Consider the following 21,270-nt stretch of genomic DNA (forward strand, 5'->3'; position numbering starts at 1 on the left):
AACATTTTTTCTGCCTTTCATTGTGCTTTGTGTTTTTTAAAAATTTTATTGTTGGTAGATCATTTTGACTTAGTCATTATAAAGTAGCTCGCAAGCCCATAAAGTGTGGGCACCCCTGCTCTTACTCTGGGGCACCAGACCTCCCTCACGGCACACACACGGCAAATGGAAGAAAGAGGAGAATTTTTGGTCGTAGGGAGGAAGGTACAGAATGTGATAGGGAAGAAAAAGATGAAAGTGAGAAATGTGGCAAGGGAACAATGGGACAGATTGAAAGGGATGCAAGAGGGAGGAATATTGGACAGTGGTGAAGGGAATGGAGGGAGAGATGTGGCATAGTGTTGGAGAGGGGTGATAGAAGGAGAAATGTTGGGCATGGGTCTGGTGGGCAGGCACGAAAGATGAGAAAGAGATAAATGCTGGACCATGGTAGGGGGAACCAATGGACAGCAACAGAAGAATTTACAGAAGATGGGAAAGCGGAAAAAAGAAACTTTATGGAAAAATAAGTCTCCAGACAACGAAGGTAAAAAACGGAATTTATTGACTAAAATATGTTAGCTTTGGGAAATGTATATGGCAGATGTCTTTGTTTTGTGTTCAAAAGAAAAGGAAATGCATTTCTGGTTTTATTTCTACAGTGTTGAAGTACTTGTTGATCCTTGCTGTGACTGGTGGGGATCCCCAAGCACCACCAGCAGAGGACCTCCTCTAGAGATGGCCAGAACAGCAGCAGTCGCTGGCAGCATCCATGAGCCACTGAGGTGCCAGCATCTGTGACTCAGGGACGCTATTGCTGCCTGCCAAGCTTGGCAAAAGGGACCCCCGGCCAACTGCAAAGGAAGTCCTCAGCTGACAGTTTGTGGGTTCTCATCAGCTGAGTATTTATATTTTATATTTACATTAGAGGTTCTGGTAGAAACCCATTTACAAAGTATGTATTCTTCCCAATTAATATTTCCAAATTAATAAAGTCTCTTTGCTTATTTGTAAATGGGTCTCTACCAGAGCCTTTAATTCAGTAGCATAATTAAATAAAATAACTATTTCTGAAGTTTATAGGGAAGGATGGTGACGGAGGGGATTCCTCGCGGGGACGGGTGGGGACGGAGGGGATTCCTCGCGGGAACGGGTGGGGACGGAGGGGATTCCTCGCGGGGACGGGTGGGGACGGAGGGGATTCCTCGCGGGGACGGGTGGGGACGGAGGGATTCCTCACGGGGACGGGTGGGGACGGGTGGGATTCCTCGCGGGGACGGGTGGGGACGGAGGGGATTCCTCGCAGGGATGGGTGGGGACGGAGGGATTCCTCACGGGGACGGGTGGGGACGGGTGGGATTTCTGTCCCCGCGCAACTCTCTACTAATGAAATCATTTTAGTTTAAATTGAAAACTGCCAAAATAAAAAGTCTTGTGCAATTTGTTACCTTTGATAAGATAACTATGGTGCACTGGAATAACCCACTATAAACTTTTGAAAAAACTTATTTTCACTGATGTGCTTTACTTTTAATTGATTCTATCATGTATATAGTCTGAGAGTAGACTGTTATAGTGTTTAGGATTGAATTTAACCTGTGTTTCCTCACAGTCTTGCAGAAGCCTAGATCTACGGCCCTCTTTTGCTAAGGTACACTAACTGATTACAATTAGCGCTTGCTAATCGGTTAAAACACCTTAGTAAAAGAGGTTGTGTTAAAATTGTGTAGCAGAAATGGTATATAATGTGCAATTCTTAATGAATAAATATAAAACGTGTTCTATTTAATTATATATATGCCAATAAAAAAATGCAGGATAAAATTTGCACACCTGAAATATTCACAAATATTTTTTTCTTAACAAATAGCAGAAATGACATATAATGTGCAATTCTTAATGAATAAATATAAAACGTGTTCTATTTAAGTATATATATGCCAATAAAAAAATTCAGGATAAAATTTTGCACACCTGAAATATTCACAAATATTTTTTTTCTTAACAAATACTCCCCCCTTTGTATCAAGTTGCACTGCCAAGCAGTGCAAGCTAAATGCCAAGCCTCCCATAGGATTATCTTTTATCTTTATTCATATCCCGCCTTTCCCAAGACATGGCACATGCATAATCAAAACACATACATAACAATAATCACAAAAATTTCAACACACACACAAATAATAAAAGCAAGCAGCATGAGAAAGACAAGAGGGAAGCCACTGCTACTCCTTGGGATTTGGCCAGGTGCTAGTAACCTGGATTAGCCACCGTGAGAACGGGCTACTGGGCTTGATGGACCATTGGTCTGAACCAGTAAGGCTATTCTTATGCCCTCAAGTTCTTATAAAATCTCAAACAATGGCGACCAGCATCTACATACAAATCAAAAAATGGTTCAGCTCCTATATTTCATCATACAAAAGAGATTTCTTTGAAACTACCAATTGAGGAAGACTATTCTGATCTTGGGGACCTATACAAGGAAGCATACTGACTCTAGACACTTTCGGCCTCATTTGTTTCACAGTTGGAATACATATGTTGTGATTCATATGGTAGAATATAATCTACTAGATATTTTGGTGCCCGAGCATGTGTACAAAAGTACACCATCACCAAAAGTTTATAGCGGATCTGATATTCCAGTCTCAGCCAATACAGTGAGATGTAGTATTCTGTCACATGATCACATTTTCTCAATTTAAATACAGTACAAACAATCGAGTTCTGTGCCACCTGCAGCACATATAGCACAGATGCCGGTATACCCAAATTACAATAGTCAAGACACGATAGCACAATAGTTTGCAAAATTGTCTTGCACATCTGATCAGATAGATACAGTCATTATGACCTCCGGCTTCCTGCTAACAAAGCTTCTACGGATACAACCCAGCATTTGTCTAGCCTTGGATGTAGCCTTTTCCACTTGGATGGCTGTTTTCATGCAATGCCTTTTATTTATGGTTAATTTACATATTATTTTCACCCTGAAATTGGAACTTCGCAGCAGATTTCAGAGACCAGAGCATGGTATCCAGAGTAATAGATTTGGTGTGGCACACAGCAATGGCTGACGCTTATTAGCATATACGCACAGTTTGGATCCATCGTATTGCTTCAATTTGTTCACATTTCACACAGCTTGGGAATGCAAGGGTCAAGACAAACACCAAAAAGTCCAACAGGACCAAAACCCATGGGTTCAAGAACAAACAAAGCAAAGTGGGATCGGACAATGAACACTCCAAGAGCAAAAATTGTAAAAACAATCTTGTTTATTCTAAAACAAAAGGACGAACATCAACTGTGGACCCGATACAGTACTTTGTTTCGGCGACACAAGTCGCCTGCATCGGGGGTCACTAGCATTAAAACATAACAAGAACATCAAGTTACAAAATGTAACATAATGAGCTTTAACCACATAAATATAACATAGCCATGCCTTTGAGAGAGATACAATCTGCGCGCAGGCAGTGCATTCCAAATTGTGCTTTATTACATTTTGGGGTTAGCTAAAATGGGAGAACAGTTTTTAAAGTGACTTTCATGGTATAAAAGCATTTGTACCTGCATTAGTCAGTTGTGTTCCTCAGTGTAATGAACTCTCTGCGGGGAGTTTCGAAAGTGGAGTGCTTTTGGCTGCACTGAGGAGAAGTGCTCCCGAGAGAAGCTACCTAGTTCACTGAAGTATGGCACTATAAAATCTTTGCGTATAATTTTTCAGCAAATTCCTACCCGAGAAAATACCAAAGCAAAAATGAATGTGTAGTTTTATTTTAAGGTTGAAATCTGTTTATATTAAACAACAAACCATAACAAAGGCAAACAGCGGACAAAAATATAGCAGTTTCACCCCAACTAAGGAAAACAGGGCTCCCCACCCCCCAAGAGGACCGGACTCTTATGTCCTCTCAGGTTACAAAGAACCCCAAACCCCCAGCCCCCCCCCCAAAAAAAAAGCAGACCCCCCCAGAACCCCGAGTTCGGCGTGCTTACCCGGTATTTTGTAACTATGTGCGTAACTTTTCAGAACAGCCCTGACACATCCATGGCCACACCCACTTTTGGGAGATGTGCTGTGAGAGTTAGGGCTCCTTTTACTAAGGTGCTCTAGGGCTTTAACGCGCGGAATAGCGCGCGCTACATTGCCATGTGCACTAGACCTTATCGCCAGCATTGAGCTGGCGTCAGTTCTAGAAGCGTAGCGTGCGGTAATTTCCTGCGTGCGCTAAAAAACGCTAGCGCACCTTAGCAAAAGGAGCCCTTAGACATCCTGCCTTATAGTGCAGTGTGCAGCCAGATGCGCACACAAATTTTAATGAGTGCCAATTAGTATCAATAAATAGCCATTGGCACCCTAGTATTGGTGGTTAACCCTTTCAGGACCATAAGGATCGTAGGCCAATTTTTGTGGTTTTGACGACATTTTTATGGTAAAAAGGGCTTGCAGATGCCAAAAAATTGATTTTTTTTGTGAAATATCATTATTTTTTTTAAAAAAATCACACTTCTGGCTTATGGACAGTGTGGCAAGTGAATCTTCTCGTCAATCTGGCAACGACGCTAATGAATGAATGTCGGAACCAGTTTGTTTACATAAAGGCAGTATCATATGGAATCCGTACATATCAAATTTAGAACTGTAGACTATCCCAATCAAAATTTATAGGATTTTAAAGTTATGGGACAAATATGTCCCTTGGTCCTGAAAGGGTTAAAAGTTGTTAACCAGACTCACCACACACAGACACAGCTCCAGCACTGCCCCCCCCCCCACCCAAAAAAAAAAAAAATGTCAAAACAGACTTTGGATCATCTGCTATATTTTTGCCCGTTTATATTTATATTTTGGAAGTCAGTTTGGGAACAAATAAATTTAGTTTTGGATTCAAATGTTCCACTATCATATGAGGCTATAATTTGTGGAACGATATTACATGTGAAACCCACTCTAGATAAATATAATATAAGAGTTGTCTATTTATGATCATGACAGGTATAGCCATTCAATTGATAACGAGGAACTAGAAGAACCATGACAGAATAAGCTATACTTTTTGGTCACTTACAGATATGAAAGAATTAATGCAGAGTGTAGGGGATTTAGTGGTGTATTTAATAAAGTTTGGAGCACATTGACTAAATTTGTAAAATTATAATAATGTATATTTATCTTATCTTTCCTTTTGTTCATTCACCTTTACACATCCATGGGGAGTGGGGGTTGGAGGGAGGGGAATAAATATTGATGGTGACATTTAGGTAACTTTATTCTTCATTTATACTATATATTATGTTATGTTATGTTATTGTTATATGTAGGAAAACTGAAAATCTTGAATGATATATATATGTTACCTGTACAGATATTAGTGTAATGTATGTAATACCTACTGTTTGTTCATTTGTATGACACTGTTTTAGATTAAAAATCAATAAAGATTTTTTTTTTTAAACCAGTCTGATTGGATTTTCAGTGGCATTTTCCAAGGCAAGTGCCAGGAAAGATCTGGTCAGTGAGACTTATTTGGGAAGAAACCACTTCTACCTAGATAAGTCCCATTGAATATCGCTACCTTGGTATTTAAAGCCAGAAAAAAGGTTGTCAAATCTGGATGAATGTATAAAAATCAAAACATCATAAAGCATTTTAGGCCTACTTGGTTCTGAGCCAGAATATGTATTTTATTTACTATATGTACATTAATTTCCCCATTCAGACATGCAAAGTCACTTTACTGATATTAATCTCTTATAGAAGAAAGTGAGGAAGCTAGACTAATCGGTTTCAGACCTTAACATCAATGTGAACTAAGGGATCAATGAAAAGATTGTTTGTCCACGCTCTAGTCTCCATATACCACATTTAAACATCCTAATAATCGGAAGGAAACAGGAAACACTTGAAGCCCCTTTCTTAACAGCAATAAGGACATATCCCTCTTTATCTCCTCAGGGAGTTTGTTCCACCAGCCTGGCAACTCAAGGGTATAATTTGACAGGTTAATATTCAAATGCGTTTATCCAAACAACATCTGCTATCTAAATAAATATTGGTAATCAGGATATTCTGAAGTAGTAACTAGATACTTATAGTTTGTTTCGGCACTATGCCGAACCAAGGCAGTCCCTGAACTTATCCAGACAGTAGAAATCTTGTCTTAGAAACATAACGTCAGATAAAGGCCGAATGGCCCATCCACAACATCAGCTATCTCCTCCTCTCCCAAAGAGATCCCATATGCTTGTCCCACACTATCTTAAATTCAGATGCAGTCTTCAATTTTACCACTTCCATCGGAAGACTATTCCATGCATCTACCACCCTTTCTGTAAAGAAGTATTTTCTTACATTACTCCTGAGCCTACCACCTCTTAACTTCATCCTAGTTTTTCTTCATTTGAAAAAGACTCACAACCTGTACATTAACACCACGGCGATATTTAAATGGCTCTATCATATCCCCTTTCTCCCGTCTTTCCTCCAGAGTATACATATTAAGGTCTCTAAGTCAGCATTTCTCAACCTTTTCAAGCCAAATATCCCTTAAGCCTAACAAACACCAACCAAGCACCCCCGGCCAAACTCCGCCCCAAACCCACCCAAACTCCGCCCCTGACTCCACCCCAATAATAATAATACTAATTGTAATGCAATTTCTTCCATCCTATTTTTCATATTCACGCAATATAATCTTATTAATACATAATGGTAACCACAAAATTTTTTTAAAAACCCACAAAGCACACTGTACGCAGAGAAAATGTTAATTATCATTTATATTTGGGTTTTTTTCAAAGAGGTCAAGGCAGATGACTTTAAAATATGCAATGTCACCTCTGTAACAACTACAGAAAAATAGACAAATATAGTGCAAAATATAGACAACAGATATAAATTCTCAAAACTGACACATTTTGATCACTAAACTAAAAATAAAATCATTTTTCATACCTTTGTTGTCTGGTGATTTCATGAGTCTCTGGTTACAATTCCTTCTGACTGTACATCTTTTCTTTCTTTCTTTCTTCTCAGGCCCAATTGTCCCTTTCTATTCCCTCCTTCCCTCCCTCCTTCCTATATCCCAAGTTAGTGCCCCCTTCCCTCCCTCCCTCCTTCCTATCCATGTCCCAAGTTAGTGTCCCCTTCCTCCCTCCCTCCCCCGAAGCCGCGCTGAAGTCTGCCTGCCCCCAAGCCTACCCGCCACTGATTTCTCTCCCTGCCCGCTGCTGCTCGCCCACCACCACTGCTCACCAACCGCTGCTGCCGCTTGCTTGCTGCATTTAATTACCCCCCTCCCACCCAGCTGCTGTCGCAACTCCAAAAGGGCCAGGCGTGTGTAGCGTTTGCATGCTGCTGGCCCATAAACCTTCCCCCCGACATCAATTCAGACGTCGGATAGAAGGTCTGGGCCAGCCAATTGACATTGGGGAAGGCTTATGGGCCGGCGGCATGCAATCACTGCACGCGCCTGGCCCTTTTGAAGTTTCGGCAGCAGCGGGGGGTAATTAAATGCAGCGGGTGGGCAGCGAGCAGCGGCGGGCAGGGAGTGGGCGGCAGTCAACCCACGTACTCCCAACAGGCGGTCTGCGTACCCCCTAGGGACGCGTACCACAGGTTGAGAAAACCTGCTCTAAGTCTTAGGACATAGAGAGCTGTCCTATGTTATCCAGAATAAGTTTTCTGACTAGCATACTGAGAATTGCCACTATCTGGATAGTGGTGCTGATTATCCATATATATATATATATATTTTTTTTTTTACTACCACTGCAGCTGACTATTGCCCTGTAAGAATTTATTTTTAACCCTTTCACTGTTCTCCCCCCCCCCCTGGTCTTTCTCGTTTTCATCCAAAATCCACTTTAGTACAGATTTATTTAGACTACCTCTTGTTTCATAAAGGACTCTGAAGTCTGTAGTAATTTTTGACACTTTGTTATAATGTTTCTGTGACCCCCCCCTCCCCCTTTTGGCTCAGCCTCATTTTCATACGGATACAAAGCATCAGGATGAAATGATGGTTCATTATAGTGGTACAGAGCTCTTATCTTCATCCGGCAAGAGTCATTTCCTTCCAAAGATTGAAATGCAAATGTGAAAATTAATGATAACTGCATTATCTGATAGCAGAGATAATACCGATTCACTGTCAGGGTAACACACAGTCTCTCTATGATTTTCTCTGCTTCTTCACAATATCCTTCTGCTGCCTCATACCATATCTTTGGTTCTCTATGTTTAAAAGACCTTTAAAAAAGAAAAAAGTACAGCATATGGTGTTTTTATAGATATCTACCTCAGTTTCCCAATCAGTGCTACAGTAGCCATGTCCTTCGTAGGACCAGCAGATCCTGTATAAGGTTGAGCCATTAGTACATATTTCTGTCTGAGAGGGAGTTACTGCCTCACCCCTCTCTTCTCTCCCACTATATGCTTTGCAGTTTAGTATGGCAGGGCTATTTAATTCCAGTCCTTGAGATCCACAGGCAGTCCAGATTTTCAAGATATCTACAATGAATACGCAGAGAGAGATCTGCATACCAAGGACACAGTGCATGCAAATCTTTCTCGTGTATTTTTATTGATGATATCCTGAAAACCTGGTCAGCCTGTGGACCTCAAGGAGCAGACTTGATTAGCCCTGCAGAATGGTACATCTCCAAAGAGCGAGAATAAGTATTGCACCTATGGAAAGCCTTCTGCAGCTTATGCTGTTGTTGCTGGAGGAGCAGAAGAGGTTCGATTCAGCTGTTTTCTTCATTTGGGCCATAGCAGGAAAGGATTCGTAAGACGAGGGCTTTCCACCGAACCGCATGAGTTTGATGCTCATTATCAAGTTTCAAGTTTAATAAAATTTTTGATTAATCACTTAATCACATTTCTAAGCGATGAACATTTTAAAAAAATTACAGTTTTTGGGGGACAATACAATACTTTAACAATTTTTACCTCCAAACAGACTAAAAGACATACTTAACAAACAGTGAACACAAGGAAAAAGGAGAAAGAAATACAAATTCCTTAAAGAAAAGTAAGACAATCAGGGCAAAAAACGAAAGGCAGGGAAAACAAATATCATAATATTAAACAATAAAATAAAATAAAAATTTTAACCAGCGGACTGTTAACTAATTATCAAAAGCATCCTTAAAAAGAAAAGTTTTTAGATTACTCTTAAATTTCTCCAGATTACATTCTTCCCTTAAATAAATAGGGAGAGAATTCCAAATTTGAGGTGCAGTGTCTGAAAAAATGAATTGCCGTCTTGTATTAATAACCCTAAGAGAAGGGATCGTCAATAGATTTTGTTCATTGGATTTCAGTGTTCTATTTGGAATATACGGGATTAACAGTTTATAAATGAATGCTGGAGTTTTATAAAATAGGGATTTAAAAGTACAGTTACATCCAGCAAAATAAAAGAATGATCGCTTATTTCCATTTCAGTGCTAGATCACTGTGAGCATCCATATCCATAATGACACCCTTGAAATACTATAAGTTCCACTATAGCATAATGCATAATGTCCAGGGAAGATACTAAAACTGTCATGGCATTTGGTGAAAACTGGAACAGTTAAAAAAAAAGAAACAGAGCAAACATCACAAACAAATGCTACAAAAGCTAAGATTGAAGAAATTTACATGACAGCAAATGCCAATTATGCAAATCCAAAGATGAAAACTGAAGACCTTCTAATCAGTGCCTGTAGCAACATAGTCCAAACTGATTATTAGCCGCTACTTGACGGCTACTGGAATCTCTGCAAAGAACTATTATGATCATACAATTAATAAAGTGATAGGAAATGAGCAGATTAAGATCTTGTGGGACTTTTAAAATACAAGCTGACAAATTCTTGGAACAAGGCACTCTCGATATCATGGTCATAGGGAAAAAATGTGTGGTTTATAGATGTGGCAATGCTCTGATAGTGCAATTGATGAAAAACAGCTGGGGAAAAAAAAGGACTGTGATTTGCAAACTGAAGCCTAAAGACATGGAAGGAAAAAACAATGGCAATACTAATTTTAGATTAGGGATGGGTAGTGGGCAAATTTTTGATCATATTGTTTCCCGTGTCATTTACAGAAATTGTAGTTGTTTTGTCCAAAGCAAACAAATGCACAATATCCACACTCCAAACCAAAGTGGATTTTATGCATTTGTTTCCTTTGGACACTAGTTTGGGGATTGAAGACCTCGGTAATTGTGCTGTCACCACCCTCATCTGCACCCTGATTGTAGAGCGTCTTTTGAACATCAGCATGAGATAAGTCTTTTCTTTCATTATTTTTACTCATGCATTGTAGGTTGGCAGGGGATGGTGCGATGATGTGGCAGATGTAACCATTAGCTGGTGAGATGTTTACAGTATATCATTTACTGAGCACCTTTTTTCTTATATATATATATATTTTATTTTTTAAAAAAAAAATTTTTTTAATGTTTCATGTCAGTGATATCCATTCTTTGTTTTTGTGTTTTGTTTTTATGGATCAAGAGTAATTTTCTTTGAATTTTCCTGATTTTTCTTTTGGATTTTGTGTAAAATAAGTAGCCCATGTTGACAATTTTCACCCTTAGAGTGAAAAGGTCATGTAAGTCAGAACTGAGATGCCAAGATCAAGATGTCTCAAGTTCTATTTGTATTTTAGATCAGGATCTGTTGACTAAAAAGCCTGTTCTACAAGACATTAAAGAATAGACATGTGGAGAGCCATAATCGAAAGGGACATCTAAGTCCGTTTATGTCCATATCGCAAGTCGTCCAAAGTTAAAAAGAGCTTAAGACACATTTTTGAAAAATAGGTCCAACTTTTTTTTACTTTTGAAAATCGTCTAATTATACATCCTGTCGATCTGATCGTCCAAGCCACTAAATCGTCTATCTTTATACCACATTTCCGTCCAACATTCCTAGAACAAGCCCTATTGGACGTGGGAGGGGTATGCAAAGTGATGGACTGCACACCCAGACATGCCACCTAAATAGTGGGGTACCTTAGAGGGGACCGCTGTGAACTTCACAAAAAGGGTGCCATGGTTTCTCCTCACTACAGGTCCCTTATAGGTGACGGTGAGCCCCCCAAACCACCTCCAGAATCCCCTAGATCCACTTATCTACCACCCCAATAGCCCTTATGGCTGCAGGAGCCACTTATATGCCAGTAAAAAAGGGTTTTGGGGGTGTATAGGGCAATGCACATGTTTCAGTATCAATGCAATGATTACAGGGGCTTATGGGCATGGGTCCTCCTCTCTATGGATCCCTAACCCACCCACAAGATGACTTAAGCTGCCTCTGGGCTGGACGACTAGGCTTTCCTATGCCAGGCAGCCAGGTGATGATGGTCTAGAGGCTGAAATTTAAAGTTGTGAATACAATTTTTATGGGGGGGTTTGGTGATCACTGGGGGTCTGTGTTATGTGTTTCCAGTGCTTATCTGGTGAGTTTAGGTGGGTTTTTGTGATTTAGACCATGTTTTACATGGTCTAAGTCATAACGTCCAAGTTCCGTCTAGGCTCTGTTGTTAAACTTTCAGTTATACATGCTGTACGACTAAGTCTAAGCCGGCCCACGTCCCGCCCAATTCCCGCCCTCGACATGCCTCCCGAAATGCCCCGTTTAGCTTTGGACGTTGAGCGGCACTATGAAGGCTTAGGTCATTTTTAAACACGTCCAAAACCCGGTTTTATTATTGGCGCTTGGACGTTTTTGAGAAATGTTCATCCAAGTGCTAACTTAGGTCGGTTTTGGATGTTTTTCTCTTTCGATTATGAGCCCCATACTGCATATGGAAAACATGTGTGGCAGAAGCATACATTCTACAGTAGAATCAAATGTCTAAAATATCAATGGAGTCAATACAATAACATAAAGATTTATGCGTCGACACAAACATTTATGTCAATCATTTTACGAACATAAGGATAAATTCTATATATGGTGCTAAAAAATCAGTGTGGAAAAAAATGCATGCTAAGTGTTATTCTATAAACAGTGACCCAAGTTGGGCTCCAGCATCCAAGACAGTTTTAGGCACGGAGATTTACACCAACTGAAACCTGGTGTAACTCCTCACACCTAACTTAGGCACAAATCAGGCACATTCTGTAACACTGCATGCAAATTGTTGGAATACCCATGAGCCACTCCTATGGCCTTGCCCCCTTTTTGGATCTGTAAACTAGAATTTACGTGCAGCTCTTTATGGAATCCACCTAAAAAGATATGTGCATAAACTCTAATTATTGTCAATTAGTGCCAATAATTAATTGTTACTGCCCAATTATCATTAATTGACTCATTATTCAATTAAGTTGCGTGCACAAATTAGGTGTCTGCCCAAACTGACATGTGCAATTCAAAGCATCACATATAAAATCCGAGGGATAATGTGTATTTTAGCTAAGGCTGTCATAGATTCCAATATTTCTTGTGCACTATTGTAGGGGGAGGGGAAGAGCATCAATCTCTGGGACATTAAGCGAGCGACCTGTCCTGAACCCTCAAATAGAGTGCGACCAGTTTGACCACTTTTCTGACATCTAGATATACCAGGTAGGACGTGTAAATCACAATGCCAATATTTTGGGAATATTTTTGGCACTAGAAGCTCTACTCCTAAAGCAACACACATTGGCACTCTAGGACTTTTAGCAATGGTCATCTTCAACAATTCTCCATTGCTTGGAACCTCAGAGTGCATCGTTTAGAACTTCAGGGTGTTAGCTAGAGCTGTTTCAAGGGATTAGATGCTCAGAAATATGGGTAAAACTTTCCTTGGCATTGACAATTTATTCTTTTAACAATCTATCCTATGAAACCCAAGGATTATAAAAGTAAAATTAAATAATAAAGAGGTTCTTTTACTAAGGCATGCTAGTGCGTCTTAGCGCATGCTAAATATTAGTGCGCGCTAAATGCTAACGTGTGGCAACGCATCAATAGGATATAATGGACACATTAGAAAACTCTAGCATTTAGAGCACGCTAAGACGCACTAGCGCGTCTTAGTAAAAAGACCCCAAAATAAATACCGTATTTTCGCGGATATAACGCGCACCATTGTAAAACGCGCACAGGGGTATAGCGCGCAGAAATCACGATGATATGTACAAAAACTTTTCTATACCGCGCTCAGGCATATAACGCGCATGCTGCCCGACTCTCCTCTGGCCACCCCGACTCTCCTTTCGCTCTCCCCGACTCTCCTCTGGCCACCCCGACTCTCCTTTCGCCCTCCCCGACTCTCATCTGGTTGCCCCGACTCACCCTGACTTTCGGTGCACTGCCCCGACTCTCCTCTGGTTGCCCCGACTCACCCTGACTTTCGGTGCACTGCCCCGACTCTCCTCTGGTTGCCCCGACTCACCGTTCACCCGCCCTGACTTTCGGTGCACTGCCCCGCCTCTCCGTGCCTGTCCCCCTTGAAGTCCTGTCCCCCCTTGAAGGTCTGCCTGTCCCCCCTTGAAGGTCTGCCTGTCCCCCCTTGAAGTCCTGTCCCCCTTGAAGGTCTGCCTGTCCCCCTTGAAGATCTGCCTGTCCCCCCTTGAAGTCCTGTCCCCATCCTGAAAGCCTGATGCCCCCCCTCGACGTCCGATTCTTCTCCCCCCCTCGGCAGGACCACTCGCACCCCCACCCCGAAGGACCGCCGACTCCCCGACAATATTGGACCAGGAGGGAGCCCAAATCCTCCTGGCCACGGCGACCCCCTAACCCCACCCCGCACTACATTACGGGCAGGAGGGATCCCAGGCCCTCCTGCCCTCGACGCAAACCCCCTCCCCCCCCCAAGAACCTCCGCCCGTCCCCCAGCCGACCCGCGACCCCCCTGGCCGACCCCCACGACACCCCCACCCGCCTTCCCCGTACTTTGTGTAGTTGGGCCAGAAGGGAGCCCAAACCCTCCTGGCCACGGCGACCCCCTAACCCCACCCCGCACTACATTACGGGCAGGAGGGATCCCAGGCCCTCCTGCCCTCGACGCAAACCCCCCTCCCTCCAACGACCGCCCCCCCCCAAGAACCTCCGACCGACCCGCGACCCCCCTGGCCGACCCCCCCACCCCCCTTCCCCGTACCTTTGGAAGTTGGCCGGACAGACGGGAGCCAAACCCGCCTGTCCGGCAGGCAGCCAACGAAGGAATGAGGCCGGATTGGCCCATCCGTCCTAAAGCTCCGCCTACTGGTGGGGCCTAAGGCGCGTGGGCCAATCAGAATAGGCCCTGGAGCCTTAGGTCCCACCTGGGGGCGCGGCCTGAGGCACATGGGCCAAACCCGACCATGTGTCTCAGGCCGCGCCCCCAGGTGGGACCTAAGGCTCCAGGGCCTATTCTGATTGGCCCACGCGCCTTAGGCCCCACCAGTAGGCGGAGCTTTAGGACGGATGGGCCAATCCGGCCTCATTCCTTCGTTGGCTGCCTGCCGGACAGGCGGGTTTGGCTCCCGTCTGTCCGGCCAACTTCCAAAGGTACGGGGAAGGGGGGTGGGGGGGTCGGCCAGGGGGGTCGCGGGTCGGTCGGAGGTTCTTGGGGGGGGGGCGGTCGTTGGAGGGAGGGGGGTTTGCGTCGAGGGCAGGAGGGCCTGGGATCCCTCCTGCCCGTAATGTAGTGCGGGGTGGGGTTAGGGGGTCGCCGTGGCCAGGAGGGTTTGGGCTCCCTTCTGGCCCAACTACACAAAGTACGGGGAAGGCGGGTGGGGGTGTCGTGGGGGTCGGCCAGGGGGGTCGCGGGTCGGCTGGGGGACGGGCGGAGGTTCTTGGGGGGGGGCGGTCGTTGGGGGGAGGGGGTTTGCGTCGAGGGCAGGAGGGCCTGGGATCCCTCCTGCCCGTAATGTAGTGCGGGGTGGGGTTAGGGGGTCGCCGTGGCCAGGAGGGTTTGGGCTCCCTCCTGGCCCGATATTGTTGGGGAGTCGGCGGTCCTTCGGGGTGAGGGTGCGAGTGGTCCTGCCGGGGGGGGGGATGTATCGGACGTCGGGGAGTCGGCCGGGCAAGAGGGCTTGGGCTCCCTCTTGCTCCGATCGTGGATGCGGGTGCGGGTGGGAGCGCGTGCGAGCGGTCGTTCGGGGTGGGGGTGCGAGCGGTCCTGCTGGGGGGGTGAATCGGGCGTCGGGCGGGGTGGGAACTATGTTTAAAAACTTTTGTATACCGCGCTCAGGCATATAACGCGCGAGGGGTATGCGCGGTACGTAAAATCACGTATAACGCGCGCGTTATATCCGCGAAAATACGGTACTGTAAATGTATAATCAGAGAAAGAGGAGAAGTCCAGATATTAAGGACTTAAAGAGAACATTGAATTGCTCTACCTGGACCGTTCCAGCCATCAACATCTGCCAAGGGCTTCAGTGTTTTTTCCGACTGAGCATCTCCATCTGACTCTGCTGCCTCTTGGTTACCCTCTTCATCACCTGGGAAAAATCCAAGGAAGTAATATATTGATAAAAAGCTGTGCATCATAGCATAACTGACTTGGAAATCTAAATCCATAGGTTTCGTTTAAGTTGTACTTTGAACATTTTTGTAAAGATGTGTAAGTAAATAAATACACAAATAACTGGTCTTATAACAAAGCTTCCCAAAACTGTCCTAGGACCCCGCAATCCATGAGGTTTTCAGGATATCCCCAGTGAATGTGCATTAGGTCAATCTGCATGCACCATGTACCAGTGTGACTGTGTCTCTGACAGGTGTTGGGGCCCCCGGAACACATTTGGAAAGGAAAGTCCTAGAGAAATCACTAATAAGGAAATCCTAGGAAAGTCACCAATAGGTATGCTAAACAAATATGCAAACAAAAATATTATCAGGGTACATGCGTGCAAAGGTCATATGAATATTAATGGAAGGTCCCCCTACCCACTCCCAATATGTACTGATGAGTTCTCCCATTTCTGTACTGTAATTATTTTTCAGTTTTTGTGGGATACCAAGACTACAGTGCATCAGAGTAAGAGATGGAGAAAATGCAGAAGTATTTTGATTGTTCAAAGATAGTGAGAATGTAATTAGAAAAAAAATATTGGGAATCTGGATTTGAAAGTTGGAAGGGGTAAGTTGGATGATAGAAACCACTTAAGAGGACACTGCTACTTTCACTTAAGGAAACTCCTTTCCAGTGTCATAACCACCTTAAGATCCATTGTCCCACCCAAGGGCATGGCTGGAGTTAGGGGGGGACAAACAGGGCAACTGACCTGGGCCTCAAGGTTCGGGGGGACTCAGTGGGCTGGTGTGTTTTCCCCTTTCTAACCTCGCCTGTCCGACATCGCCCTCACCTTTGGTCTTGCAGATAAATCTATTTTTATTGCAGGGACCACCGGATTTGGCAGTAATTCTCAATCGCTGACTGTGACCCCTATCTGTGCATTCTTTCTGCCGTGGTATGTCCCCTAGGACACAACTTCCTGTTTCCATCAGGCAGAAGGAAAGCATAGAGAGGGGGCTATGGTTGAGAATTGCTGTCACAGAGAGTGATTCCCTGCAACAAAATTGGATTTGTCTGCAAGACCGAAGATGAGGGCAATGGTGGACCACCACAGATAGAAGGGGGAGTACATGCCAGGCCAGGAAACCTACTGGACCAGCTGTTTTTTTTTTTAAAGTAGAATGGGGGAGGGGGTTCAAAGAATTGTTAGGCTGGGGTGGGGGAGCGGAAGGGGAAGAACTTATCGAACCAGACACAGAGTGGGAGAGAGATAGTGGGCATTGGTCTGGAGGAAGAGAAGAGAAAGGGAGAGAAGTTGGACATTGGGTAGTATGGAGGAACAGGAAAAGAGATGCTTGAAGTGAGGACAGTTGGGAAGAGAAAGGGAGAGATGGTGGTCTGGGGGTTGTTGCAGAGGGAGGGAAAGATATAGGATGGGAGGGCAGGGTAGTTGAAAAATGAAAGGGAAAGATAGTGGACCTGGAGGAGGAGGAGGAGGGAGGGAGGGATAGATAGGAGAAGGGAGGGGATGGTAGTTGGGAAGATAAAGGGAGAGATGGTGAGCCTGGGAGAGGGAGAGAGGCAGGGAGAGAAATGGGATGCAAGGGTAGTTGGGAAGAGAAAGGGAGAGAAGATGGATCTGAGGATGGAAGGAAGGTAAGGAGGTATGGAGAAATGTTAGGTCTGGGGATGGAAGAGAGAGAGAGGTACAATATTTCCTTTTTCTCTCCCTCCCTTTCATTGTTCAGCATCAAGGAGAGGGAGGGAAGAGCAACAGAAAAGAGAGGGAAAGATGTTGGACCATGGGGAGAGAGAATGAGAGATGGACCCATGGGAGGGCAGGAGGGAAGAGAGGTGGGATAAGAAGTTGCTAGGAGATGGAAAGAAAGGAACAGAGAGATATAGCCTGGCAAGAGTGGAGAGAGGGAGGGGGATTCTGGAAGTGATAAGCCATGTGGAAGAGGTCAAAAGGAGGATAACAAGAAGATGACTGAGAGAATAGAGTATAATCATAGAAATGTGGTCATGGAGAGTAGACAGAAGGAAATAGGAGGCTGGGAAAGGAGTGAGATGGTACATGAAAGAGTTAGGGACTGAGAGGAGATGGAAAATGGAAAGTTAACTGTAAATTTAAAAAAGAAGAAGAGTGAGACCAAGGCCCTCTTTTGCAAAGGTGCGCTAAGCGTTTTAGTGTGTATTTAGCGCATGCTAAATCAGCGTGTGCGCTAAACGCTAACGCACCCATATGATAACATTCATGCATTAGCGTTTAGCGCACATTAATATTCAGCGTGCACTAAAAAGCATAGTGCACCTTTGTAAAAGAGGGGGCAAGGGTAAAATTTGAGTGGACAGAGGTAGAAAAAAGGGAGGAAAGCTGAAAGGGAAAAATCAATATGTTGGAGACAGGCATAGTGAGAGAATGGAGCAATAAAGAGAAAAATGGACAGCAGATTCTAGAAAAATGGACAGCAGACACTGGAAATAAATTTAGTAGAAAATAGACAAAAAGCAGTAAGAAGCATAGGAACATGATGGCAGATAAAGGCCAAATGGCCCATCTAGTCTGCCCATCCGCAGTAACCATTATCTCTTTCTTTCTCCAAGATATCCCATGTGCCTATCCTAGGCCCTTTTGAATTCACACAGTCTCTGTCTCCACTACCTCTTCTGAGAGACTTTTCCACACATCTACCACCCTTTCTGTAAAAAAGTATTTCCTTAGATTACTCCGAAGCCTATCACCTCTTAACTTCATCATATGCCCTCTCATTGCAGAATTTCCTTTCAAATTAAAGAGATTCGACTCATGCACATATACATTACTTAGGTATTTAAAGGTCTCTATCATATCTCCCCTCTCCCGCATTTCCTCAAAAGTATACAGATTGAGATTATTAAGTCTGTCCTCATATGCCTTATCACGAAGACCACACACCATTTTAGTAGCCTTCTTCTGGACCGATTCCATCCTTTTTATATCTTTTTGAAGGTGCGGCCTCCAGAATTGTACACAATATTCTAAATGAGGTCTCACCAAAGTCTTATACAGGGGCATCAATACCTCCTTTTTCCTACTAGCCATACCTCTCCCTATGCAACCTAGCATCTTTCTAGCTTTCGCCTTCAACTTTTCAACCTGTTTAGCCACCTTAAGAGAAACTGAGACTAAAATGATGGAAAAACAAATTGTTTTATTTTGAATTTATTACATGGATTCTTTTAGCTTTGGGATAAGTGCAATGCATCATAAATACTTTTTTACTGTATTCAGTGGTCCTAACAACTGAAGACCTTCTCCTTTGGTCTAGCAACTAGAAATTTCCAAGCTTTGCAGCTAGTGGCAATATTCTCAAGATGTCACTGCTTTCATGGATTTAGGGAGGCTGCTGCAGCTCTGAAATACTGCTTCCAGCTGCAGAACTTGGAAAATTCTGGTCACTGGACCTGAGGATGGGGAGAAGGTGGTCATAAACAGGTGAGTGTAGGGATCCCTACCAGCTACGGCAAGGGAGATGTTCATTTTGAGGGGTGCCTAAACTCAAAGTGGGAGGCAACCTGGAGGCATGCCACTGATTATGTTCAGTACAAAATGAAGTACTTTATTTGGACTTTCCAGTTCAGTTTTGGTATTCATATTCCTATTTCTAATTGGTGATACATTGATCTGTATTTGATGAAGGTCTATGTGTGTTTTGTTTGTGAAGAAATCATTTAAAGATATTTTATATGTGGTAATAATGGTGGATAGGGAAATTGGGAAAAGGCCTAAATAGAAGAGGGGCCCCCTCCTTAATTTCTGCCCTGAGCCCCAACATGGCTAAAACCAGCCCTGCCCAAGGGGGAAGTGACACGGGAGGGGTGAAACCAGTAGAGCAGGAGCTAGGAAGTATAAAAGCTCAGGGCAACTCCACAGTCAGGTAGGCCAAATTTTGATTTGGAACCTTGTAACTTGTTTTTGATCCACAATGCATGAAGGCTGGTATAGGTGAACTATTAACAACTGTACTAGTAACTCTGAGGAACCAGACCAGAGCTCAGTAGTATGCCACATGCAGTAGCCCTGTAGGAGCAGGCCAGAATAGAACACTTGTATAAAAGGATTAGTTTGTGCTTTCTTTTCTCCCCTACTTATGAAATCAACTGGACCCCTACCTGATACTTCAAAATAAATGTTATTTTGTTCACCTTAACCATCTGTGTGACTTCATTTTGTCCTGGCTCAAGGCCCACCTTGGTTCACATTACCACACTGTGCATACAGGCAAAAGTGTCATGTGTACCAGCCAACAATTCTATTAAATGTTTATGAGCAATATAATAAACCCATACCTAATGTGACCATTTATTTTTTTCATCAAAATGGGACATCTATTAATTTTCAGTCTCCCCCATCCCACCCTAGCCCCACCCTCAATCCCACCCCCAATTTTTTTTCCATTCATTTTTCATGTACACATAACTTATTAATTCATAATGGTAACCATAAAATTAAAGAAACCACAAAGCACACTGAACGCAGAGAAAATGTTAATTATCATTTATATTTGGGGGGGTTTTCAAAGATGTCAAGGCAGATGACCTTAAAATATGCAATGTTACCTCAGTAACTATAGAAAAATAGACAAATATAGTGCAAAATATATAGCAGCTATAAATTCTCAAAACTGACATATTTTGATCACTAAATTGAAAATAAAATCATTTTTCCTACCTTTGTTGTCTGGTGATTTAATGAGTCTCTGGTTGCACTTCCTTCTGACTGCATCCAATCTTTCTTTCTTTCTCACTCTTTCTTTCTTTTCCAACATTTCTTTCACAATCCAGCCCCATCCCCTTTGGATCCAGGTATCTCTCTCTTTTCCCTCTGTTACCCTTCCCAGATCCAGTATCAGTTCTTCTTTGTGCCTTTGTTCCAGGTCTCCCTCTCTCACCCTCCTCTGTTATGATCTTGCATCTCTCTGCTTTTCCTCAGGGTCTTTCCCCCTCTGTCTGCACCTCGCATAGTCCTGCATCTGCCTCCTGTCTTTCCCCTTTGATCCAGGCCTTTCTCTCTCTAGTCTTTCTTCTGCTTACAACACCCCCCCCCCCTTTTCTCTGTATCTTTCTCTCCTTCCTTCCTCCCTCCTTCCTATGTCCCCTTCACAGCCTTCCAGCCTTTGTCACCTTCCCCCAAAGCCAGCCAGCAGGCCTGCCTCCCCCCTTCCTGCCGTGACAAAGGTAGCCTGCCTGTCTTCCTCCTTCCCTCCAGCACCTAAGCCTGGCCAACCACAGATTCAACACCCCTTTCCCCCCTGGACCGGCCCTCGCTACTGCTTCCTGCCCAATGCCGCTGCAACTGAAGGAAAGGAAGGTCTAGGCACAGGCCCACAAGCCTTCTTCCAGACATCGGAGAGGAAGTTCCGGGCCAGCCAACCTCTCCGACGTCAGAATCGATGTTGGGAAGAAGGTTTGTAGGCCGACGCCTGGACCTTCCTTTCCTTCAGTTGCAGCGGGCGGCAGACCGGGGGGGTTTTGATTCAGCAGAAGGCCAGACTTCGGCGCTGGAGGGAGGGAGAGAGGCTGGCTTTGGCGTGGCAGGAAGGGAGGGGAAGTGATCGCCTGTACCGTTGTCCCCACGCACAGCTTCAGGACACTGTCTCTGAAAATGGGACATTTTGGCGTCCCAAAGCTGTGTGTGAGGACAACGGGACAGGGGATCTAAAAACAGGACGGTCCCATTCAAAATGGGTTGTATGGTCACATTACTCATACCCCTAAATTCTATATCTGGCACCTAAAGTTAAGCGCTTATGTCAGTACGCTTAGCCGATATATGCACACAACTTAATTGACTAATTGGCCTA

General features: G+C 43.9%; 1 protein-coding gene across 4 annotated transcripts in view; it reads right to left on the bottom strand.

Moving 5' to 3' along the window:
• The window catches only part of ZFPM2 (zinc finger protein, FOG family member 2), an 869,848-nt gene that overhangs the window by 597,734 nt on the left and 250,844 nt on the right, over positions 1-21,270 (bottom strand). For all 4 annotated transcript variants that reach the window (XM_033933812.1, XM_033933814.1, XM_033933811.1 and 1 more), the window contains one exon: positions 15,306-15,407. In XM_033933812.1, the coding sequence (XP_033789703.1) occupies positions 15,306-15,407 (102 nt within the window). The remainder of the gene's footprint in view (positions 1-15,305; positions 15,408-21,270) is intronic.

Source organism: Geotrypetes seraphini, chromosome 2 (genome assembly GCF_902459505.1).
Source record: "Geotrypetes seraphini chromosome 2, aGeoSer1.1, whole genome shotgun sequence".
Lineage (NCBI taxonomy): Eukaryota > Metazoa > Chordata > Amphibia > Gymnophiona > Dermophiidae > Geotrypetes > Geotrypetes seraphini.